The 26,796-nt window shown below is 42.6% G+C and overlaps 1 protein-coding gene across 1 annotated transcript; it reads right to left on the bottom strand.

The window, feature by feature from the left end:
- Positions 1-298: 298 nt before the first annotated feature.
- On the bottom strand, positions 299-6,188 carry gchfr (GTP cyclohydrolase I feedback regulator). The gene is made up of 3 exons (XM_062040554.1): positions 6,015-6,188; positions 1,224-1,318; positions 299-664 (listed from the first exon to the last, which is right to left on the bottom strand). Exons 1-3 carry the CDS (start codon positions 6,048-6,050, stop codon positions 538-540), a joined length of 258 nt encoding a protein of 85 aa, XP_061896538.1. The 5' UTR covers positions 6,051-6,188; the 3' UTR covers positions 299-537.
- Positions 6,189-26,796: the final 20,608 nt, after the last annotated feature.

Raw genomic sequence — 26,796 nt, forward strand, 5'->3', positions numbered from 1 at the left:
GTGACTTACTGTGACAACAAAATGGGATAACATGAACATTACAGGACAAGTACTAGATTTTCTGGGGTTGGGCGCATCAGATTTAATTATTTTGGACATAATTTGTGTTCCTATTCCAGCATGACTGTGCCCCTGCTGCACAAAGCATGGTTCACTGGTTCAAATATCTTGTACAAATTACTACCGGTATATTAAGCACACTATTAGTTTACATTTATACATACATACACCTACCGCCACCTGAACTGTTTTTTCCCCTCAGCCCTCAGGCACATGAACAATAACAAGATCTGATAGCTCAGTTACAGCTCTTTTTATGACCAAATCTGTGTTAAATGTGTTTTATGTTGCACGATTGCACCAAGAAAAATTCCTAGTTTGTGAACCCGTTCTCAAACAATGGCAATAAAAACTATTCTGATTCTGATTAATATAATTAGCAAAAAATAATTTGTAAACATTGTTGCAGACACAAACTTATCAAGACACCTGTTTGCAGCATTTTTGTATTCAATTACACATGGACAGGAAAGCACATCATATCTCCTTGTGAAGACACCACACTAGCGTCTGCCCCACCCCCGTCATTGTCCGCACACGGTAGCCAATTCTCTCCAGCTTGTCCAACACCAGGCGAGGAGGCTCATCCACATGGTACTCTGAACTAAATGAGATAAACACAGAGTTACTATCTACTGTCCACAGATGTGTCTTTCAGGTTCTGACTGGTGTTAACTGTTCTGCTGTTTGTTCACATCCCTCCACACCTTCATGCATTTACCGGCAGCGTTTGAATCTTGTTGCCAATGACAACACCTCCCTGGTCTGTTTACCATCACCACGCCGACCGGCTTATTCAAAACGTGCAAAGCAGCCCCTCTATCCGCACAGGAGGTCTTATGCTTCCATGTGTTTTTTCTCTAATGACAGTATGGACATGTTTATTGCCAAAATGAAGGCAACACTATTTTGCACATATGGAAATGAGGCATTAGGTGAGCACATTTACAGAACCCCTGGGAGCAAAGAAGATTGCAGCTTCGGATATAAGCTATTACAATTTATTGTCCCTGAGGTGGATGATGCATCCTCCAAATATAATTACATCAGGATGTATATGTGTCATCCTGTGCAGTAAAGGCTACAGTGCCCAGACGATTAGCTGCTGCAGGTGCTTTTTAATGTCTACCTGCGACCATGGCAAAGCACTAAAAAGTACTCACAAATTGTTTCCCAGCATGGTTGTTTTTCGTGCTCCCAAGTAATTCATGACAGCTGGATCTGAATGCTCATCTCCTACATTGGTTGGCCCGTTCTCCTGAAAGACAACACATGCTTATTTAATTCATGTTTGCTAACAGTGGTCATCTGGCGCGGTCAGTCTACCGCTCTAGCCAGTAGATAAAAGCCCAGGCTTCCCCTAAACCTCATACTTAACTGGGTCATGGCATCAATGGATAGTGGTCATCCCATGTGTTCCAGCCCTGCACATGCCCAAGCCTCAACTTGTGTTCCCCCTACCCTACCAACTGAGCATGGTAGCTAAAAGCTACCATGCAGCCTGCAGACCAGCACAGCTCTTGAGTCATTGGGAAGGGAGGGTTACCTAAAAGGACCCATAGGGTCCAGATTACTGAAATTTAACAAACACGTTTTCTTTGGGTAATTTTTACTTTTGAAAATGAATCTGGCAGTCATTTCCCATTATATATTTTAGTTTTTGAGTAATCAGTAGATACAGTAACTAACTAACTGTATTTGTAACCTGGTGTGACGTCACCCACAGAAGTGGATGTCTCCAGGAGCCCACTTCCCAGCATAGACATTGTGGTTAAAGGCATATACAACTATTATTTTCCATCCATCCATCCATTTTTTACCGCTTGTCCCTCCAGCACCGGGGGCCTGGAGCCTATCTCAGCTGCATTCGGGCGGATTATTTTGATCATTTAATTGCACATTTTTTGACACCATGGTCCATGATTGCTTTTAAACTGATATGGTTAACATTATGAACAACAAATAAATATAAGTAGACCAGTGTTCTCAAACTCTTTTCAACAAGTACCACCTTAGATAAAACTTGGCCCTCCAAGTACCATCATAATGACCTATATTAAAATACAGTACCCTAGTAAGTCTAAGTATTCATTAAAAACAAGGCAGCGTTTTTTTAAACAAGTATATTTAATATTTTTGGACACTAACATTACACACTGTTTGAATATAAAAAATAAAACATTGTACTTTAATCAAGTGATTCTTTGGTATACAACTAGACGGAGCCCGATTACAAAAGTTTGAGAATCACTGATATAGACACAATATCCTGTTTTCTTATCTCCAGTTTGTTAAACTTATGACATTTTTAAATTTGTTTGATTCTTTTTTAAAGCTTCCATGCCCCTGTGTGTTCCAACCCTTGTAAATCTGCAGGAAATGTGACTTTCTCATAAAGACAAATAAAGTATCTATCCATGTTCTTTTGGCATAGCCGAGGATGTCGTTGTGGCTTGTGCAGTCCTTTGAGACACTTGTGATTAAGGACTATATAAATAAAATTTGATTGATTGATAGATATTCTGAAGGGCAATTCAGCTTAACTCAAGGTACGATTCCAGCAATAAAACATCAGTAGAAGAGGACGTGAAATAGCATGCTACACTTCTGTGTTTACAATATGAATATTATTAAGCTTCATAATGCAGCCACTGCTGTGTATGCTCCAAGCCAAAGAGGAACCGCAAAATATTGGTTAAACCACAGCGGCGATAAAGCTTCATTACTCATGCCAATGGTATGTCTGTCCAAGAAGGAACCACAAAGTCCCGGTGACACCGGGTTAAAAAGTGGCGAAAACTTGTACAACACAATGTAGAGACTATGTTTTTGCAAATTCTGACTTAAATCATTCTTCCCTCAAGGGTATTTTGCTAATTTCTTCACAAAAATAACACGATTTCAGGATTAGGATGCTAACGAAACACACACTACGCAGTATAAATTCAGTCCAGTCTTTTGTAGGTGACGTCATCAGGCTGATGATGCAGGCCCACCCACATTTTTGAGCTGAAAGTGGGCGTTCCAAAATGTGGCGAAACTCACCAGAAGACATGCCTAAAATCACTGTGTCAATTTTGGGGGACATTTCACCTGTAGACATCACTTTTCCATCCTGAACTATGAAGTGAGTACCAATGTTGTCAGCATTAGTGGGGTCCTTTAATGTTGTAGCGCACAACAAAGCTACATTGCATCTGTTGCATTTTCTGTTTTGCATGTTAGTTGGCGACTTGTCCAGGGTGTACCCCGCCTTCCGCCCGAATGCAGCTGAGATAAGCTCCAGCGACCCCGAAAGGGACAAGCGGTAGAAAATGGATGGATGGATGGATGTTAGTTACTCATAAAGCTTCCACAACTCTGTTTGAAAGTTAAGTTAAGCAGTGCTAGCCACTGAGCTAAAAACCACGGGCTGTCCAGCACAGATCTTAACGCGTTAGGAAGTGAGGTTGGCACGAAGTGTCAGGGGCGGTATGGCGTAGTGGGTAGAGCGGCTGTGCCAGAAACCTGAGGGTTGCAGGTCCGCTCACACTGGTGAATGAATGATAGGTGGTGGTCGGAGGGGCCGTAGGCGCAAACTGGCAGCCTCGCTTCCGTCAGTCTACCCCAGGGCAGCTGTGGCTACGAATGTAGCTTACCACCACCAGGTGTGAAAGAATGATGGGTTCCCACTTCTCTGTGAGCGCTTTGAGTATATAATAATAGAAAAGCGCGATATAAAATTTAATCCATTATTATTAATATTAAAGGCCTACTGAAACCCACTACTACCAACCACGCAGTCTGATAGTTTATATATCAATGATGAAATCTTAACATTGCAACACATGCCAATACGGCCGGGTTAACTTATAAAGTGCAATTTTAAAATTCCCGCCACACTTCCGGTTGAAAAACTCCTTTGGATATGATTTATGCGCGTGACGTCACAAAAGCAACGGAAGTGGTTGGACCCCATCGGACCCGATAGAAAAGCCTCTTGTTTTCTTCGACAAAATTCCACAGTATTCTGGACATATGTGTTGGTGAATCTTTTGCAATTTGTTTAATGAACAATGGAGGCTGCAAAGAAGAACGTTGTAGGTGGGATCGATCGGTGTCTTAGCGGCTAAGTACAATACTTACAGCAACACAACAAGGACTACTTACTACGCCTAGCCGATGCTTGCCGCCAAACCCACGGATGAAGTCCTTCGTCGCGCCGTTGATCGCTGGAATGCAGGTGAGCACGGCTGTTGATGGGAAGATGAGGGCTGGCTGGCGTAGGTAGAGCGCTAATGTTTTATCATAGTTCTGTGAGGTCCGGTTGCTAAGTTGCTAAATTAGCCTTAGTGTCATTAGCAACAGCATTTTTAAGCCTTACCAGGCTGAGAATTTTTAACCGTGTAGTTACATGTACATGGTTTAATAGTATTGTTGGTCTTCTGTCTATCCTTCCAGTCAGGGGTTTATTTATTTTGTTTCTATCTTCATTTGAGAACGATGCTATCACGTTAGCTCAGTAGCTAAGTGTGTCACCGATGTATTGTCTTGGAGATAAAAGTCACTTTAAATGTCCATTTCGCGTGCTCGACTCTCATTTTCAAGAGGATATAGTATCCGAGGTGGTTTAAAATACAAATCCGTGATCCACAATAGAAAAAGGAGAGAGTACATAGTTCTGTGAGGTCCAGCTGCTAAGTTGCTAAATTAGCCTTAGCGTCGTTAGCAACAGCATAGTTAAGCCTTACCAGGCTGAGAATTTTTAACCGTGTAGTTACATGTACATGGTTTAATAGTATTGTTGGTCTTCTGTCTATCCTTCCAGTCAGGGGTTTATTTATTTTGTTTCTATCTTCATTTGAGAACGATGCTATCACGTTAGCTCAGTAGCTAAGTGTGTCACCGACGTATTGTCTTGGAGATAAAAGTCACTTTAAATGTCCATTTTGCGTGCTCGACTCTCATTTTCAAGAGGATATAGTATCCGAGGTGGTTTAAAATACAAATCCGTGATCCACAATAGAAAAAGGAGAGTGTGGAATCCAATGAGCCAGCTTGTACCTAAGTTACGGTCAGAGCGAAAAAAGATACGTCCATCACTGCCTCTCAAGTCCTTCACTGTAACGTTCCTCATCTACGAATCTTTCATCCTCGCTCAAATTAATGGGGTAATCGTCACTTTCTCGGTCCGAATCTCTCTCGCTCCATTGTAAACAATGGGGAATTGTGAGGAATACTAGCTCCTGTGACATCACGCTACTTCCGGTACAGGCAAGGCTTTTTTTTATCAGCGAGCAAAAGTTGCGAACTTTATCGTCGATTTTCTCTACTAAATCTTTTCAGCAAAAATATGGCAATGTCGCGAAATGATCAAGTATGACACATAGAATGGATCTGCTATTCCCGTTTAAATAAAAAAAAAAAATTTCAGTAGGCCTTTAAAGTACTGTCGCACAGCCACACTAACTGCCATCTGTTACACTACTCAAGTTTGGTTTCACCTGCAGGCATCTGGCAGGTGCATATCCTAATCCTCAAATAAATAGACTGCCTATAAATAGATGATCCAAGTATTAGAGGCAATTATGTCGCTTGAGTTGCATTGCGTTAACAAAAGAAACAAGGGATAATACAACTTATTTACTGTATTACCTTTTAATTCCAATGACTTATGATAGTGTGCTTATAACTCTGCAGTATTGTTCAAGTATACACTGATAAATAATCAATGTTGCACAATCCATCCAAGAGAAAGTGCAACTTTTTTTTAAAAATTAATAGCCCAGTGGATAATCTTGTTTTTTTCTGCACATTTTCACTTGTTTTTGGTTTTCTACATGTTAATTGCAAGGCCTTGCATTGATAAAACATACTGATTAGCACTGTTGCAATGCCACAAAATGAAGTGGACCCGCAGCTCCACCCTCCCTGACAAAGCACAACACCAGACATAAGCAGCCATATTTACGCACCAGTCTGATCTGCGTGCTGACGAGCATGTAAGGCATGTCTTCTTCCTGTGTGAAGTCACCGCTATTCCCCAGAGGAACGTTCCTTCTCCGACGCGACAGTCCTTTTGCACGTTGCGCTTTTGCTGACAGCTCTTTGCAGAATGCGGAAACACCCACCGCAGTGGACCAATCACAGCGCGCCTCTCATCCACCGTACTGTCATCCAAAAGAGAAATGATGGCTATTAGTTTTTTTTAAAACAACACAAATTTAAATCAAGTTTCTCTTGTCATTATCTTTCTTGTTTTAGCGCTATTTACATTTCACATTTTAAGATGTAGTATTAAAAACCCCCAAAATATTAATTTTTTGATTGACATTAGATCATACTTGCCAACCTTGAGACCTCCGATTTCGGGAGGTGGGGGGTGGGAGGCGTGGTCGGGGGGGTGGGGACGGGGCGCGTGGTTGGGGGCGTGGTCAAGAGGGGAGGAGTATATTTACAGCTAGAATTCACTAAGTCAAGTATTTCATATATATATAAGAAATACTTGACTTTCAGTGAATTCTAGCTATATATATATTTTTATTTTATTTTTATATATGTATATTGTTGTTTGGGGGCGGGGGGCGTGGTTGTGGGCGTGGTTATTTACAGCTAGAATTCACCAACTTGAGTATTTCATATATATTCATATATATATATATATATATATATATATATATATATATATATATATATATATATATATATATATATATATATATATATGCATATGTATGAAATACTTGACTTTCAGTGAATTCTAGCTATATATATATACATTTTTTAAAATTGTATTTACATAGAAAAAAATTAAAAATACTTGAATTTCAGTGTTCCAGTGGCTATCCATTAGATGGCAGTATTGTCCTGTTTAACTTCTCCGTTCATGATGAGTATATAATTTCGGCCGCCATGTCTGTAATTTCCTCGTTCTTCTGCTTTGTCTCCTTGTTGTGTGCGCAGTTGTGCACTCTATAAAAGCCCTAGATGTTATGACGCCTTTGGGCAGGCAAGCTGTTTATTTTGTGGGAAAGCGGACGTGAGAACAGGCTGTCCCCACTCAGTCTCAGGTCCGCATTGAGCTGGAGGGGGCGTGGCCTCCAGCTCCGGCTGAATACCGGGAGTTTGTCGGGAGAAAATCTCTGCCGGGAGATTGTCGGGAGAGGCGCTGAATATCGGGATTCCACTCATCTACTCATTGTTGAGTTAAGGGTTGAATTGTCCATGTGATGACTGGGTCGCATCGTGGTGCGTGGTTGTTCTCCCAGGAATGCAGACGGCTTCGGACACAGCGTGCAGGTAGGAAAATGATTTATTAAGAATTAAATCATAAGGGAACAAACAAAAACATGCTCATAGCAGTAAAGACAAAAACAAAGGGGCTAGCGTGGGAGCTAGCAAGAAAAATAGCCTAGCGTGTAAACTAGCAGGAATAGAAATAGTCGTCAACTGTTGCATCAAGCAAATTAGGAAGCCAGACCGAGGGAGGCCAGGGCAAAGACTAAATAGCCCTCTGATTAGCGCCCGGGCAACAGGTGCACGTCCCGAACACTAACCAGAGGCAGGTGTGTGCAATCTGCCGTCATGGCAACTGAAACAAACAAACTCAAGGTGCTGAAAACACACGTAAATTGAAAACATAAACAAACGATGATCCGGGCAGCGGATCATAACAGTTTCCCCCCTTGAAGGACAGATTCCAGATGTTCCTTGACAAAAAAAAATTAGAACCCAAAAAACAAGAAATAGTTCAAGAGTCAAGGGAGGGCGGAGGGAGGAGGGTCGACTGGCCACGTGTCCCCGAATCCACCAGGCAAGACTCAGGTGGCGGCGGCGAATGGAACGCCGCTGCCGCAGGCGAGGTGGGCGACCACGGAAAGGCCACATTCGTGGCCGCCGAGAAGGTGGGCGTGAGTGGCGGCAGAAGTTCAGCAGCCGGAGAGTCCTAGGCGTCGCTGCTTTTTGCGCCACTGGCGTCCATTGACTGACCTCCGAAAGAGCCGCATGCGGGCCCCTGATTTCCACTTGCGCAGCCGGACAGCTCGAGGTCGAAGAGACGACGACGCCGTATAAGCAGGAAGAGACGTCGTCGTCGCCGTGGAAGCAGGAAATGTTGTCGTCGTGGCAGCTGGTGCAGGTTCTGGTGCTAGCCTTGGAGCAGCGACTCGTGCTAGCCTCGGAGCAGGGACAGGAGCTGGTCTTGGAGCCGGTGCTGGTGTGGGAACCAGTCTTGGAGCCGGTACTGGTGTGAGAACCAGTCTTAGAGTCGGTGCTGGTGTGGGAACCAGTCTTGGAGCCTGTGCTGGAGTGGGAACCAGTCTTGGAGCCGGTGCTTGTGTGGGAACCAGTCTTGGAGCCGGTGCTTGTGTGGGAACCAGTCTTGGAGCCGGTGCTGGTCTGGGAACCAGTCTTGGAGCCGGTGCTGGTGTGGGTACCAGTCTTGGAGCCGTTGGTGGTGTGAGAACCAGTCTTGGAGCCGGTGCTGGTGTGAGAACCAGTCTTGGAGCTGGTGCGGAAACAGGCGGCGAAGCTTGGCGCGGTGCAGGTACAGGAGGCGAAGCTTGGCGTGGTGCAGGTACAGGAGGTGAAGCTTGGCGTGTCAGCCGAGGTACAAGAACAGGTGTCAGCTGAGGTGCAGGAACAGGAGCAGATGCTAGCCGAGGTGCAGCTGGAGGTGGTCTAGCTGGCGGTCGTGGCTTAGCAGGCCGAAAAACCGGTGGTGGCGGCCGGGCAGGAGGTTGCGGCTTAGCGGGGGCGCGTCTTCAGAGAGCGCGTCATTAGGGGGCGTCAACGGAATGACGTCGTTGTTGCCGCTGTCCAGGTGACTGACAGCCCAGTCGGAGAAATGTTTGGCGAAGTGGTCGATTGGGTTGCCAAACATCTGAGGTGGGGAAGCTTGGGTTGCATGAAGCGTGCTGTGTACCGGAGGAGGAGTCTGAGGGAGTGACACGTCCTGGCAGCGAAGTGGCTTCCGTCTTCGCTGACGCGTCCGGTACTGCGGAGGTGTGGCGATGTCCTCTGGCCATACGGAGTTGATTGGGACCAACTTTCCGTTAGGACCCCATAACAGGTCCTGGCGCTCCGAGGGGGAATAGCGAAGAGTCTCTGACTCCATTGCGCGCAACACCTCCCATGTACCTTCGTCCATCTCCTCGATTTCCGTTGCGGGAGAATTGTTTTCTGCTGGCTTCCTACTGTGGTGCATCGTGGTGCGTGGTTGTTCTCCCATGAATGCAGACGGCTTTGGACACAGCGTGCAGGTAGGAAAATGATTTATTAAGAATTAAATCATAAGGGAACAAAAAAAAATGTGCTCATAGCACTAAAGACAAAAACAAAGGGGGTAGCGTGGGAGCTAGCAAGAAAAATAGCCTAGAGTGTAAACTAGCAGGAATAGAAATAGTCGTCAAGTGTTGCATCAAGCAAATTAGGAAGCCAGACCGAGTGAGGCCAGGGCAAAGACTAAATAGCCCTCTGATTAGCGCCCGGGCAACAGGTGCGCATCCCAAACACTAACCAGAGGCAGGTGTGTGCAATCTGCCGTCATGGCAACTGAAACAAACAAACTCAAGGTGCTGAAAACACACGTGACTTGAAAACGTAAACAAACTATGATCCGGGCAGCGGATCATAACAGTCCATCCTTGTTCAATTCTCTGTCACTATTTTTCTAACCATGCTGAACACCCTCTCTGATGATGCATTGCTGTGTGGCACGCACAAAAGTGCTTTCATCAAATGCACTACAATCTGGAATCTTCCATCTCTCCCTAGCATGGCCCAAAACCGGTCAATCCTTGCTTCCTGAGGAAGATCTTCACTGCCAAGCACTTGGTACTCCACTACTTCTTCCCGGAGGCTATCCAGGTCCAATCGCAGCTGCGGCTTGGAACTTACAAGCGTATTTCTTCATCTTACTTGTCGTCGGCGTCGCCATGGCTGTATCTTCCTCGTTCTTCTGCTTCGTCTCCTTGTTGTGTGCGCAGTTGTGCCCTGCAGTCTCTAAAAGCCTTAGATGTTATAACGTGATTGGGCAGGCACGCTGTTTATATAGTGGGAAAGCGGACGTGAAAACAGGCTGTCCTCACTCAGGTCCGCATGGAGCTGGAGGGGGCGTGGCCTCCAGCACCGGCTGAAAATCGGGAGATTTTCGGGAGAATATTTGTCCCGGGAGGTTTTCGGGACAGGCGCTGAATTTCGGGAGTCTCCCGGAAAATTCAGGAGGGTTGGCAAGTATGCATTAGATATGTTATTCTACTCTGTTGTGGTTTGCAGTGGTGAGCAAAAATGCATTATGAGAGCTGTTTCTAATATTTAAATTTTGAATATCAAAACATTGTGTAGTTTTATACATTTCACTGCTGCAAGTGCAAACTAATAAACACAGTCATAAGAATACTGTGAAGTATTTTTTGAATTATTAAAATCTCATCAGATAGTGCAGGTGCACCTACGGTTTCTGATACTGAAGTACTATTTGTATTTGGAGTGATAAAACTGCAGAGGGAGAAAAACAATTGAACAGGAAACAGGGTTAGGTCATAAAATTAAGACTTCCTCATGTGAGTAATTTGAGTGTATAAACCCTGCTAATTAGTCTCCTTTTCTAATCACTTTAATGTGAATACATTTTGCCTACGTTATTGCCCATGTTGTATGTTTGCATCTTTGTTATCTTACACTGAGCTGTAATATCCTTCCCAGGGTTTGATTAATTTCCTCCATGGAGCTGGGTCTGTCCGGACGGGAGGAAATGAAAGGCCGCGGACAAACAACCAAGGCAGGTAATAAATAACATCAACAATAAGAGTTGATCGACCAATGCACCCTGATCTATTTGTGTTGTTGTGACAGAGAAAATCTATTTGAACTATAATCATTGTTACAACTGGCACACCCCTGAGCAAACCAGATGGTCTTACTCATCAGTTTGATTCTATTTGATCAGTTTTTCAGTCACATATTACGCAGCTCGTCCCTACAGCATACACTGGTTAAATTATGTTTACTGTTGAGAACATTAGAAGTAACAATGTGATAAAAGCATTAACAGACTGCAATTTGAAACCTATTCAGTCCCTCACACAGGTGTTCTCTGTGCGTGGCTGAGAAGATTGCCACCTACTGGCTATCATGATCATTGTCATCCACAATATTGCTTCTACTGAAGTCTTAATTAGTAAGCTACAACATGTTCAGTGGATTTTGAAATTGATAATATTACACCTAAATCATTTTGGGTTCTTATGGGGGGAAAACAAGATTGAAAACATTAAAGAGGCCTTACCTTTGCTATATAAATGGGTTGTACTTGTATAGCGCTTTTCTACCTTCAAGGTACTCAAACCACTTTGACAGTATTTCCACATTTACCCATTCACACACACATACTGATGGCGGGAGCTGCCATGCAAGGCGCTAACCAGCAGCCATCAGAGGCAAAGGGTGAAGTGTCTTGCCCAAGGACACAAAGGACGTGACTAGGAAGGTAGAAGGTGGGAATTGAACCCCAGTAACCAGCAACACTCCGATTGCTGGCACAGCCACTCTACCAACTTCGCCACGCCGTCCCTATATGAACCCTTATGTAAACATGCTCCTCTTCCTGTACTCTCACTGCGTTGGCTCATCTGCTGCTGGTTGTTGGGGCCCAGGGTCACCTGCTCTGTGACCTCTGATGACATCCCTGCTGCTTCCACAGGAAGCTGTGTGAGCTTTTTGAAGAGGCATAACGTCTTAGCAGTTGTGTTAATAACAGTATATTGTTATTGCGGCTCCATTTGGTGTAAAAACTACATCTGGGACACAACGACAGTGTCACCAGGAAGTGAGTAATGTAAGAACATGTGGAGTTTGATTTACAGGACATTCCCTAATAACAATTATTAATCAATTAATTAATTTAGTAGGATGTTTTAATTGGTTTGTGAGATTATGCCATGAATGCTGATTTATTTTTGGGGTGGCGCATGGGCGAGTGAAGACAGACACATTTTGGTGAGGATCTAGATAAAGTAGACTGACCATACGTCCTCTTTTCCCCGGACATGTCCTCTTTTGCGGGGCTGTCCGGGCGGAGTTTCTTAAATGCCTCAAATGTCTGGCATTTTGAGTTAGGGTTGCGTGTATTTTCAATGTATGTTCAGGGTTAAGAAGGGGTTAAAAACAAAATAAATTAGAGTGAATTGGAATTTTCTTCTAGCTACTCTACAGAAATTTGGATTTGGAGACTCATTTATAGCATGGATGAAGGTCCTATATAGTTTCCCTACAGCTTCGGTTAGAACGAACAGCCAAATCTCTCCAAGGTTTAATCTTGTGAGGGGCTCAAGGCAAGGGTGTCCTCTTTCTCCGTCACTGTTTGCTATATTTATTGAACCTCTTGCAACTGCAATTAGACAGCATGCAAATATTAAAGGCATCCATACCGCAACCGTTCATCATAAAATAAGCCTTTATGCTGATGATGTATTACTTTTCTTACAAAATCCACATTCTTCTCTTCAAGATACAATTTCACTCATCAATAAATTCAGTTCTATTTCAGATTACTCCATCAACTGGTCCAAATCTACTGTGTTACCAATTAATTTTGACTTTCAGAGCACCTCATTGATTCCACTGCATAAAGGGAACATTAAATACCTGGGAATCAATATTTCCTCCACATTGTCAGATCTGAATCGCCTGAATTACTCCCCAATCTTAAAATCAATTGAGGATGATCTGGCGCGTTGGAAAACACTGCCAATCTCACTCATGGGAAGGATTTCTTTCGTGTAAATGATGGTCATGCCTAGGGTTAATTATCTCTTTTCAATGATTCCAACCAAACCTTCTCAAATCTGGTTTAAATCACTAGATTCACACATCAATCAGTTTCTTTGGAAGAGTAAACCAGCACGAATCAGTCTTAAAGCTTTACAAAAACCCAAAGAATATGGGGGTCTAGAACTCCCAAACTTTTCCTATTACTTCCTTGCAAATAAACTACAATATATATTAAAATGGAACAATCCCACTTTATTAGATAGTTTGTAGTTAGAGATTGAACAATCACTCAGCCAGGAGATCCCAATTTGTAACTTGCCCTTTATTAGCCAAATTCTCCGAAAACACAACTGCTTTAAAAGTATTAATATACGCACTACCTTAACAGTTTGGTGGGAATTTTTGAAAATAACTGGGTCAATTCACTCCCTGCCAATTTACGCCTATTTGGAAAAATCCTGATTTTCTGTTAAACAAGAAGCCATTGAACTTTCCAACATGGTATGATAAGGGAGTCAGATGCCTTGGGGATATCATCAATGGAAACAGTTGTATCTCTTTTAAAAGTTTAATAACACAATACGCAATAAATCCTAACAAATTCCTAGAATATATACAAATCAAATCTGTAATCAGCGCAAGTTTCAACAAAACAACATGGGAAAGTAATCCCACGACCGTTAAATTCTTCAAAATATCTGCCCCCAAAGCTTTATCCAAATTATATGCTCTCTTATCAAAAATAGATGACACAATAGGTATCCCAACTTCCAAATGGCACTCAGACATATCCACAAGCTGTGACCCAGAATTCTGGAAACAAATATGCCTCAATACTTCTCGTTTGATTAAGAATCCAAATTTACGACTGATTCAGCTCAAAATACTTTACAGAATACATTACACCGGTCTAAGAATGTATAAAATGGGTTTAGCTGACTTTAACATTTGTGTACACTGCTCACATAATAAGGTAGATAACTACTTACATTCAATGTGGCCCTGTGCTCCCGTGAATAACTTTTGGCGTGGAGTGTGCGAGAACCTATCATTAGCGTTAGAGATTCCTATTCCCATCTCCCCCGCACTCTGCCTTTTGGGTGATCTCTCCTCAACTGATCTTGATATAAACAAAACATACCTCCTTATAAATGCATTAGGCATCGCCAAGAAAACAATTTTCATGAATTGGAAATCAAAAAATAATTTATGTATAAACCTTTACAAAAACATTTTATTAGATTATGTAGTTTTGGAAAGAATGTCTGCTGAATCAAAACAACAACTGACAGAATGCCGATCTCTTGGGGCACCGCTAATTAATTTCCTGACCTGACTCCCATGGGGACCAGGGCTGGGGCTCTTCCCCAGGGGTCTTGCTCCGTGGGTGGGGGGTCCTGGGTGCCGGGGGGGCCATGTGCCGTGGGGTCGGGTGGGCCTGGGGTGTGTTCCCTTGTTCCGGCCTGGCGGGCCGATCCTTGGGTGGTCTAGCGGTCGGGGGTGTATGGGGGTGCTTGGGCGGGGGTTGAGGTGCGGGTGGGGCTGTGGGCGGCGGTGTGTACATGTGTATATATATGTATATGTATGTAGGTGTATTAATGTGTATATATGTGTGTGTGTGCATGTGTATATGTATATGCATGCATATATATATGTGTATATGTATGTATATACATATATATACTGTATGTATATGTGTGTGTATTTGTGTGTGTATGTACAGTATGTGTAGGTGTGTGTATGGGTGTGTATGTATATATGTGTATATGTACTGGGGCGGCTGCGTACCGCTCGCCTCTCGGCGGCGTTCCCCGGCGCTGTCTGCGGCTGTATGGGGCTGTGCCGCTGGGCGTGGTCGGCGGTGCGTTGGGGTGTTGGGTTGGCCGAGGTGGATGTCCGGTGGCTCGATTGGCTTGGCTGTGGATGAGTTGGGGTCGGTGGGTTGGCGGCCTCGGTGGAAGCTGGGGGTGTGCGTTGTTGTGGTTTACAAGGTCGGTCGCTTTTTTGTTTCGGTTTCGGCTACCGCGGATGTTTGTACTGCGAACGGGCGGTGGTGGTGATGGTTGTTGTGGTGCTACCAGCGGTTGGCATTGCTGTGTTGGGTTGGAGTGGTTGGGGGACTGTGATTGGTATCTGTGCGCTTGTGGGGTTGTGGGGGCTGGCTGGGGTTGGCTTGCCGGCTGGTTTGGGGACTGACGTGCGGACGGGATGCATTGGCTTCTTCCCCCGTTGAGGGGCTCCGTCCCCTGGCCGGGACTCGTATGGGCATGTTGCTGTGGGGATGGCCGGGATGCGGTGTTTGTATTGGGCATGGGGGCTGTGCAGTTTTTCTGCGTTCGGTTGCTGGTATGGACTCTGCAGAGTTGGGTTGGGGCGGGCGGGGGCTGGCTTTGGTTGGCGGGGGGTGAACTCGCGTGGCGTCACGTTAAAGTGGTCTGGTGTGGGTCACGGGCCGTGGGGGGGGGGGGGTGGTTGTACACACATATATAAGACTTTGGGGGATTGGGATCTTTGCTAATTTACTTCCAGTTATTTAATCAAAGGAGACACTTAGGCAACTGTACCGTGCTTCTGCCCAATTTACACTCAAGGCATGGGACGTTTCCCAGCAGGCACAAGACATTGATACAACGTTGATTATACATACATACATGTCTTTTAAAACTGACTTTGAAACAATGTTGCAAAATAGTTGTATTTGTAAATTGAGACAACGTTGGTGGGACCGCAGATGTGGGCCCCCGGGGTGACGGGTGCAATGGATGCCCAGTGGATACGGTTAATAATGTGAGAGTCCATAGTGGAGCCAGCAGGGGGCTGATCTGTGGTCACCTGATAGCCTCTCCACACAGGAGAGCAGGGCAGAGCAGAATGAGGAAGTGTTGTGTGTGTGAGACATAAAGACGTAGACAGAAGATTGGCAATGAAAGGTAAAAAGTGCGTTGTACTTTGTGTGACTTCTGCTGGATGCAACAACAACACAATCAGTAATTATTTTTAGTGTGCACCGAGATATTAAGTACACAATATCAGTTTGCATGCAAATGTTCAATCCCTATCCATCTATATTTGTGTACATTAGTTCTCTTCTAATGTACAACAATATAGATAGATACACAGATATAGATACGACAGACAGACAGACATATAGCAAAATTAGCAATATATACACATTTCAAAATACTTTGAAATACATTTCACGCATGCACACACGCAAGCACATGCACGCACGCACCAAGATGCCGAGAATCGTACCCTGGGGAGGGTGCGCATACTTCACGACCATGTAGACCTATTTGCATGAAGTGACGAATATCTATTTGAACGCTTCAGGCTACCTCAGCAGTCCCCCCTTTCTTAAACTTACGTATTGACATTATGTATTTTTCCCGCGGGATAATACGAACTTCTCTTCTGTAATTTGTTTGTGTTTTCTCCGTGTGTTTTATGTTCAGCTTTTCCGGCGGGATTGTGCCCTTATATGGGGAATTAAGGACATTTACCTATGCAAATTACAGAACTAAGGGGAAATAAAGGCCATGTTTATATGCAAATTGTGATAGACATGCACGCGCTTACCATTTGACATTCAGCAACTTAAGAACAGCAGGTGGGAACACTTTGGGCGTTTAAGAACACGTCATGAATTTGAATGGACTCCTCTTAGGAAATCACTTAGGAAGAAAGATAAGAGGAAAAGTTAGGAACTTATTGCTGAATGGGGCCCACTGAACCCTCTGTGATAAATGCGGCAGACCGATTTAATTGAATTTGTGTGGGTGAAATAGCCACACTGCAATGAGCAAACTGGCATACATTGTGCATCGCAGGATGATTTACTGTAGGTGTATGTTGGAGTGATATTACAATATTCAGCTGACAAATTTAAACTGCAGGAGATGCGAGACCCCAGTAAGCACTCTGATAAATGGAGTGTTAGGGTTATGCACCATATAGGTTTACATCTCCTTAATTGTGATTAATCACTATATTGTGGAGCCATGTGTTTCTTCTTGACTTCTTAGACTTGTGCCTTTATTGTTTTCCTGTCAAGAGCTTTGCAGGGCCTCACCTGCAAGGAGATAGATCACAGAGCTCCTTTCCTTTGCTGTTTTACAGATTACACCCCACATTTTTTGTAAAGTGTCTCCCAGCTGATGATATTATCCAGCAAACTTAATTTCTCCATCCTACCTCTTTGCCTCCTTTTCCATTTGTTCCCCTCCTCCGTCTACTGCTACTTTTTCCTAATACATGGGTTACACAATGCAACACATGCATGTGCTATGCTATCAACAGGTAAACATTTGTCTGGATAACATCGGATTTGGTGCCAGTCATCTGTTCTGGGACGCTTTATCCAAATGATTACAAGCAGTGATGTTAGGAAATTGGAACAATACTCGCTCACACACGTTTGTCCCATAATCGCAGTTCAGACCTCACAAACATAATTGATTGGCCTTTTATCAACAAACACCACACGTGATTGGCTGCATCTTGCATCTTCTATGAATTGCATTTTCATTGTAACGATTGTCTTTGTTTCTCACTCATTCGTAATGCGCATTTTGTATGACAAATAATAAGGATTCACTTATCCAAAGCTGCTTGCTGGTGTTTCACAGCTAACAATGGAAAGACAAAATAGCTCTTGACAGCCCTTAGTCCATTAATCTCATTTTATTATGCCAGGACAAGCTCTTCACCCTTTTCAATGTATAGGAACACATTAGAGATGCCATGTTCAGGTTTTATTGGCTGTAGTTAAAATGTTTTCATTTTATTTTATCATAATTCAGACATTAGACAACCAAACCATAGTAATGATGTAACTTCCATTGCGCCAAATTGGTGTAATTTGCTTGTTGTAACTCTTTCAAAATAAATTGTCGTTTTTCAACTCTAAATCTGATAAGAAAAAATGTGTACTGGTCCAACTCAGGTACATTTTAAAAATGTTTTGTACAAAGTCCTTTAATCGAACATTACTCATTTGAGTAACATGACTAAAAGTAACATAAGCGAGTTTTTAGCATATTATTACCACATAACTGAAATATAGCATCATGGCATTTATAGCCTGTTGGCCTTAAGTATATTACAGTGATTCAACAAAAAAATACTTAAAAATAAACAGGTAAAAAGGTAAAGTTAGGTAACATGACTGTGCTCAAGTCATTTTGCAATTTTCCATGCCAACAAAGCAAGTATGCCTTATAGAAAATGCTTGTATATAAAATAGGGCTTCACTATTACAAAATGCGCTAACTTGATGCTAAATGACATTGGATTTGCCATATACATGCTACTGATTAGAATGAGCAATTTACATGGCATTTTCTACACCTCAGAATTAGGTAATGAAAACCCCAACTAAGATGTACGTTTCAATTAAAGAGCAACTTTGTTATAAGTACAATACTTACAGTATAAATACTTTGTAGGGTGCAACAGAAGACTGGATTGGACATTACATTTCATGACAAAGACTACATACTGGCTAGGCACACCGTAGTCTTTACACTACTGCCATCTAACATCTTGGAATTGCAACTGCATGCAAAGTCTACTATATAATACTTGCTAAAGAGACCGTATAAAATAAGAAAAATATAACTGGACAGCACTGTTATCATAATCATCTCATTTTCAAATGTTACATTAGGCATTTTTATTTTATTAATAAACAATTAACATTTACTAACACACACCAAAGTACAACAAATTGGTACCATTTAGTACCGGTATCGATTCTCAAGTACCTGGGAATCGGTACGGTATCTGTTCAAATGTGAAAGGTACCCATCCATCCATCCATTTTCTACCGCTTGTCCCTTTTTAATTTTCCTGAGGGAACTCTCCTGAAGGAATCAATAAAGTACTATCTATCTATCTATCTATCTATCTATCTATCTATCTATCTATCTATCTATCTATCTATCTATCTATCTATCTATCTATCTATCTATCTATCTATCTATCTATCTATCTATCTATCTATCTATCTATCTATCTTTTGAGGTCGCGGGGGGTCGCTGGAGCCTATCTCCGCTACAATCGGGCGGAAGGCGGGGTACACTCTGGTACCCATCCTTAATTATTACAGGTACGGTATGCTAAATTCCATTGAATCTTTATCACATTGGACCCCAGACTGATTACAGTTGAGTTGAGTAATGCTTGCGGGTACATGGAAGTCAGACAGAGAAGACTAATTAGAGAAAGGAATGACAGCATAGATGCATACAGCTCAGGTCACATCCTGATTCCCATCAGGCCCGTGGTCATCGTCATGATTTTATTATAATGCAGCAGCATGTGTTTTTTGTTTACGAACAAGTTGGGAGGACGTAATCTGCTCAGAGTATCGCCGCTGCTTCACTTCAGAGGAATGGCTCCTCTTAGAGAAACAACTCTGACAATGAGCTTGGCAGCAGCCATGGGACAGCTTGACTTTGTTTAATGCACAAGGCGGCTTTCCCCTTTCGCGCGGAAAGGTTTACAGTGAAACATTTCTAAACACTTTGTACAGGAGGAGTGTGTTTCCATTATTTCAGGAGCACTTGATGACTCATGTATTTCTCTCTCATCTGTCGCCATGACTACTTGTTATCTACTGCTGAACTCACCCGCCGAAAAGACGCCTGACGTGTTTTTGATTTATATGGACAGTTACATTTTGTGCGTCAGCAGACATTACATTGTCCCACTGAAGGCTGACATGCTTTTCCACTAATAAATCAGTTGATTCTTCAAAGGAAGAACCCTACTCTTTGCTAAATATACTGTTGGGGGAGCTCCGTAAAAACAGATTATCCAGATGCAGAGTAGTTTTTAATACTGTAGCGCACAGTCAACATTTACTCAACAGGAACATTTCAATTGCTGTGGCCTTTACTTGCCCTGACAAAATGGCAGAAAAGAGCACTGGACAATGAAGATCTACAATGTGTCAGTGACATCATGGTAGTCCTCTAGGCTTCGATCAGCACCATAACTGTGATGCGCTTTGCTTCCTGGGTTCAGTGTTCTGAAGTTCAATTGGCACCTTCCATGGAAACCAAAGAAGGCAACACATTCCTACTTTGAAAAGTGTCCTAATTATCCTTGAAGGTCACAATGGAAATGCCGTCATCTCAGGTCTGATTCTATATAACGGGATGCACAGCAACTACTTTTAAGTAATTCTAGTAAATCCAAATTATGATGGTCCACAACACAACGTCTTTATGTAATAATTTTTTTGAATGAAACAAAAAAATGCCAATTTTTCAATGTTTTTTTTCCTTTAAAAACTGAGCTTGTGTAAAACATTATCAAATAGTCCTGCTTTAGCGTTTTATGGACGGGTAAAATTGAGCTTTTTATCTTAACTTTATTAAACAGCAGAACTTGTGTAATACATTTGTTGAATTACGATTGCTGGTTTCATTACCTGGCAATGATCGTATTTTGCCCTTCTTTCTCGTTGCCCTTCAGTTTAAATATTTTACAAATAATTTTCGGTATCCATCCATCCATTTTCTACCGCTTGTCCCTTTCGGGGTTGCAGGGGGTGTTGCAGGATATCTATTTAAAATGTAAATAAAAAACTAAATCCTCTCTTGTACTGCAGTTGACTATTACAAATAGGAATCTTAAAACAAACTCACAATTTGATTCTATTACGATTCTTAGTGTGACGAGTCAATTCAATTCAGAAGTGATTCTGGATTCAAAATGATTCTCACAATATATTACTTGGCATAAAAATTAGAAAACCTTTTCAAAACAGGTGACAGGTTACAAAAGCTCCTTTTGGTTGCTTACGGAATGAGCATGGAGATGTTTTTCTGAAGAAAAAAATACATTTAAAAATACATTTTTTAAAATTATGAATCAATTCAGAATTTGGATCTAGATTTGGATTTGAAAAATTTTATTTTTAACCTACTTTAGTGACTTTAGTGACGTGTGTGCGGGACATTTTCTAGAAATGTTCCCTTATTTTCAAACACATTCATGTTAGTTACTGGGCTTCATAAGTGATAAATTCATAGATAACGTACACAACTTTGTACATTGAATGTATCACAATAAATGTGACTAATCATGATAAATCACAGGTTATTATTTCCTTGCATTAATAAAAGTTGCCAAAGAAAATACACTAATACTTGGGTACAATTGCAATTTAGTAGTCAGAATGTCGTACAGGAACATTTTTTAAATGTTTTACTGAACTGCAAGTAATTGATTTGCTCAAAACTTGGTGAAAATAAGGTATGTAAAAAATTAAGTGCACATTTGGAAAGTCTTTGCAGTTTGCAATAATCTTGCAAACATAGTACATGTAGTTATTAATCAATAATGTAGTAAACACACTCATAAACAACCTAACATAGTGCACCATTTACTCTTCTTTAGTTGAAACAGTTGATGAAACAAACACGTTTGTTTACCTTTTTCAGATGACAATGCTGCTCTCTTTTTTTGGTACAATGTGACCCCAGTTCGTTGTGATTACTTACAGATAGATGTCCAATGCTATCCAGGAAGCAAAATCAATTCACATTTAGTCTGTAGTTGCAAGTTGATGCTCCAGTAAAGTTGGTTCATCCTTGCTGTAATTGTGCCTCTTCAAGGTATTGTGCGACAGATCAGCTGTGGTGATATGAATAACATCTTCTTGCAGGACTTGGTCTTTACAGATGTGTTAGATCTCCTGCATGCGGTGGCTGTCCATTTAGCAAAGGCATGTGTTTAATTTAATTTAGCCACTGCTTCTTGATTATGCTCGCATGTAGCTATCGGCGTGAGCAGAGCAGCAGCACCAGCTGACCGGCAGGAGCCGCCACTGCTCGCTGAGGACGATGACTGCTGCTTGCTTTCACCTCAGAGTCTCTAACACACAAAAAAGTCTCCAAGACACAAAAAGTCTCGAAAACCCCCAGAAGAAAGTCGCTAGTAGCTGTTTACAAGAAAAGTCGCCAAGAGGATTGGCAACACTGTCGGCGCCACCCTTGAGTATGCGTTTTGCTTTAAAATGGTATTTTAAACTTGATGTGCGCCGATTATAAAAATGTTTGTCGCTGCAATACCAACAAGTTACCTTAGTTTTATCCATTGTTCTGTTTTGAAGCGGACTGGGCCGCCCCTCCTCGCAATAACAGACCACGTAACAAAACCCTATCGGAAGGTCTACTCTGCAGGTTGAATTTAAGGACCAGAAATAGACAATTATGAGTGGAAAGTTGAAATTTGTTTTCGCTCGCTTAAACACAACCATTTTAATCTTGATTGTTGTACCTGGCTGAGACGTGGCAAGGTCGTTGCTTCAAGATTTCCCTCGAGGACAGTGCAGCGAAGACGAAACAAACTCCTTCCCTGTCAACAAGACCTGGAAAGATAAAGTCTGTTCCTTTGCCACCGCTTGCAGAGCGACTCCAGGCCTAACACACAGGCTTAACACACACACACCATGGACCATGGCTACATATGCACACACACCCCTAACCCCATCCCAGCCTTTGCCACTGCTTCACCCCATGTGGTATGATGGAATACAGAGCAGTGACCCCGTGGCTGGTAGCTTTGGGCCGGATGCCTTCCCAACGCCTCCAGTTGCAAGTCTTGTAGTTTCTGTGTGAAATGTTTGTTTTCTTATCGGCTATTGAGTTTTTTTGCTTGGCCCCAGTTTGTGCCTCCTTCCCCGTAGGAGCCCAGTCTGAGATCAACTTTTTTTTTACTCATCCTTCCCCAGCGTCTATCTTTTTCCCACCTTTTACGGGTGCTGTAGCGGCGACCCATCAACATTCCTGTACAATGTTTGTCTGATCTTGAACGGTTTTGTGGTGAAAATGAAATTTCGTTGTACTTGTGCAACGGCAATAAAGAGCATTCCATACCATATTAACATCATTGAGTGGTAAGCTGCTACCTCGCTTCCTTTCTTGTGGAAGTCTATTGTAAATCATGAATCATGTCTCTCACCCGGATAGTAGAAGGATGAGGACGTATTCCGACAAGTTGGTACACTTTGACAGCCAATTTAGACCGAGAAATGGCAAGATCGACACAAAAAGACGCTTGGTTCCACCCCCCCTTTTCTTTGTGAGGATTTTGAGTCATTCTTCATCTAAACAAGACAACACGTTTCTATCAGTCGGCATCCTAATGGCAGCAGACATTGCACAGTAATGTTTTATTGTTTTTGTTGGCTCTCATGAAGTCTGCAGTGAGCACTGATGTTGTTAAAAAAAAAGCGAACATCATGATACTTTTTTTAAATTAATGTTTAAAATGAGAAAAATGCCGGATAGTCGAACCTCGGATTCAGGAGGAACAGTGTGGTTTTCGTCCTGGTCGTGGAACTGTGGACCAGCTCTATACTCTCGGCAGGGTCCTTGAGGGTGCATGGGAGTTTGCCCAACCAGTCTACATGTGCTTTGTGGACTTGGAAAAGGCATTCGACCGTGTCCCTCGGGAAGTCCTGTGGGGAGTGCTCAGAGAGTATGGGGTATCGGACTGTCTGATTGTGGCGGTCCGCTCCCTGTATGATCAGTGTCAGAGCTTGGTCCGCATTGCCGGCAGTAAGTCGGACACGTTTCCAGTGAGGGTTGGACTCCGCCAAGGCTGCCCTTTGTCACCGATTCTGTTCATAACTTTTATGGACAGAATTTCTAGGCGCAGTCAAGGCGTTGAGGGGATCCGGTTTGGTGGCTGCGGGTTTAGGTCTCTGCTTTTTGCAGATGATGTGGTCCTGATGGCTTCATCTGGCCAGGATCTTCAGCTCTCACTGGATCGGTTCGCAGCTGAGTGTGAAGCGACTGGGATGAGAATCAGCACCTCCAAGTCCGAGTCCATGGTTCTCGCCCGGAAAAGGGTGGAGTGCCATCTCCGGGTTGGGGAGGAGATCTTGCCCCAAGTGGAGGAGTTCAAGTACCTCGGAGTCTTGTTCACGAGTGAGGGAAGAGTGGTTCGTGAGATCAACAGGCGGATCGGTGCGGCGTCTTCAGTAATGCGGGCGCTGTATCGGTCCGTTGTGGTGAAGAAGGAGCTGAGCCGCAAGGCAAAGCTCTCAATTTACCGGTCGATCTACGTTCCCATCCTCACCTATGGTCATGAGCTTTGGGTTATGACCGAAAGGACAAGATCACGGGTACAAGCGGCCGAAATGAGTTTCCTCCGCCGGGTGGCGGGTCTCTCCCTTAGAGATAGGGTGAGAAGCTCTGTCATCCGGGAGGAGCTCAAAGTAAAGCCACTGCTCCTCCACATCGAGAGGAGCCAGATGAGGGGGTTCGGGCATCTGGTCAGGATGCCACCCGAACACCTCCCTAGGGAGGTGTTTAGGGCACGTCCGACTGGTAGGAGGCCACGGGGAAGACCCAGGACACGTTGGGAAGACTATGTCTCCCGGCTGGCCTGGGAACGCCTCTGGATCCCCCGGGAAGAGCTAGACAAAGTGGCTGGGGAGAGGGAAGTCTGGGCTTCCCTGCTTAGGCTGTTGCCCCCGCGACACGACCTCGGATAAGCGGAAGAAGATGGATGGATGGATGGATGAGAAAAATGCATACCGGTAAATATTACATTTTATTATAAATGGGCCTGTTACTACATTACATATGTACTAACAGTGTGCATACCTTATACCAAGTCGTACCAAAGACTGTAAAAATGGGACCCATTACCTCCCTGCTTGGCACTCAGCATCAAGGGTTGGAATTGCTCACTGCTCCCCTCACCTCCCAGGGGGTGAACAAGGGGATGGGTCAAATGCAGAGGACACATTTCACCACAGTGTGTGTGACAATCATTGGTACTTTAATTTTAACTTAACTTAACTTAACTTAACTTAACTTAACTTAACTTAACTTAACTTAACTTAACTTAACTTAACTTAAACTTACTTTAACTTAACACAAAAGCAAGCCCAAAGAATCAACTAACGATTTGCAGTCATGGTGTTGTTACGGAATTCAGTCATAGCCAACGTGTGTCTTACGTGGAATGTAAATTAATTGCTCAAAGGAGGAAGCAGATGGAATATAATGCATGCAAGCAACACTCATGCATTCAATTAGTGCCCTCTAGGCAGCCACGTAAAGGTTGCAAACAGCACTTTTAATTGAATCAAATAAGAATAGACCCTAATCAATCCCAGTAATAATGAAATTGGAGTTTTACAATCTCAAAACTCTCTCAATAACCTAACACACAGTTTTATATATATATATATATATATATATATATATATATATATATATATATATATATATATATATATATATATATATATATATATATATATATATATATATATATATATATACATACATACATATATATACACTACCGTTCAAAAGTTTGGGGTCACCCAAACAATTTTGTGGAATAGCCTTCATTTCTAAGAACAAGAATAGTCTGTCGAGTTTCAGATGAAAATTCTCTTTTTCTGGCCATTTTGAGCGTTTAAATGACCCCACAAATGTGATGCTCCAGAAACTCAATCTGCTCAAAGGAAGGTCAGTTTTGTAGCTTCTGTAACGAGCTAAACTGTTTTCAGATGTGTGAACATGATTGCACAAGGGTTTTCTAATCATCAATTAGCCTTCTGAGCCAATGAGCAAACACATTGTACCATTAGAACGCTGGAGTGATAGTTGCTGGAAATGGGCCTCTATACACCTATGTAGATATTGCACCAAAAACCAGACATTTGCAGCTAGAATAGTCATTTACCACATTAGAAATGTATAGAGTGTATTTCTTTAAAGTTAAGATTAGTTTAAATTTATTTTCATTGAAAAGTACAGTGCTTTTCCTTAAAAAATAAGGACATTTCAATGTGACCCCAAACTTTTGAACGGTAGTGTATATATATATATATATATATATATATATATATATATATATATATATATATATATATATATATATATATATATATATATATATATATATATACTATATTGCCAAAAGTATTTGGCCACCTGCCTTGATTCACATATGAACTTGGAGTGCCATCCCATTCCTAATACATAGGGTTCAATATGATGTCGGTCCACCTTTTTGCAGCTATTACAGCTTCAACTCTTCTGGGAAGGCTGTCCACAAGGTTGCGGAGTGTGTTTATAGGAATTTTTGATCATTCTTCCAAAAGCGCACTGGTGAGGTCACACACTAATGTTGGTGGAGAAGGCCTGGCTCTCATTCTCCGTTCTAATTCATCCCAAATGTGTTCTATCGGGTTCAGGTCAGGACTCTGTGCAGGCCAGTCAAGTTCATCCACACTAGACTCTGTCATCCATGTCTTTATGGACCTTGCTTTGTGCACTGGTGCACAGTCATGTTGGAAGAGGAAGAGGCCCGCTCCAAACTGTTCCCACAAGGTTGGGAGCATGGAATTGTCCGAAATGTTTTGGTATCCTGGAGCATTCCAAGTTCCTTTCACTGGAACTATGGGGCCAAGCCCAACTCCTGAATCACAACCTCACACCATAATTCCTCCTCCACCAAATTTCACACTCGGCACAATGCAGTCCGAAATGTACCGTTGTCCTGGCAACTTCCAAACCCAGACTGGTCAATCAGATTGCCAGATGGAAAAGTGTGATTCATCACTCCAGAGAAGGCGTCTCCACTGCTCTAGAGCAGTGGTTCTCAAATGGGGGTACGTGTACCCCTGGGGGTACTTGAAGGTATGCCAAGGGGTACGTGAGATTTTTTTTAAATGTCTGTCAAAAAGAACTGTGAAAAGAAATGCAACAATGCAATATTCAGTGTTGACAGCTAGATTTGTTGTGGACATGTTCCATAAATATTGATGTTAAAGATTTCTTTTTTTGTGAAGAAATGTTTAGAATTAAGTTCATGAATCCAGATGGATCTCTATTACAATCCCCAAAGAGGGCACTTTAAGTTGATGTTTACTTCTATGTGTAGAAATCTTTATTTATAATTGAATCACTTGTTTATTTTTCAACAAGTTTTTAGTTATTTTTA

The sequence above is a fragment of the Entelurus aequoreus genome, linkage group LG03 (genome assembly GCF_033978785.1).
Source record: "Entelurus aequoreus isolate RoL-2023_Sb linkage group LG03, RoL_Eaeq_v1.1, whole genome shotgun sequence".
Taxonomy (NCBI): domain Eukaryota; kingdom Metazoa; phylum Chordata; class Actinopteri; order Syngnathiformes; family Syngnathidae; genus Entelurus; species Entelurus aequoreus.

Coding starts and splice junctions, on each gene's coding strand:
- gchfr (XM_062040554.1), bottom strand. CDS start 6,050: ATGCCTTACATGCTCGTCAGCACGCAGATCAGACTG. Junction 1,319..6,014: donor TCAGCACGCAGATCAGACTG/GTGCGTAAATAT, acceptor GTTGTCTTTCAG/GAGAACGGGCCAACCAATGT. Junction 665..1,223: donor ACCATGCTGGGAAACAATTT/GTGAGTACTTTT, acceptor TATCTCATTTAG/TTCAGAGTACCATGTGGATG.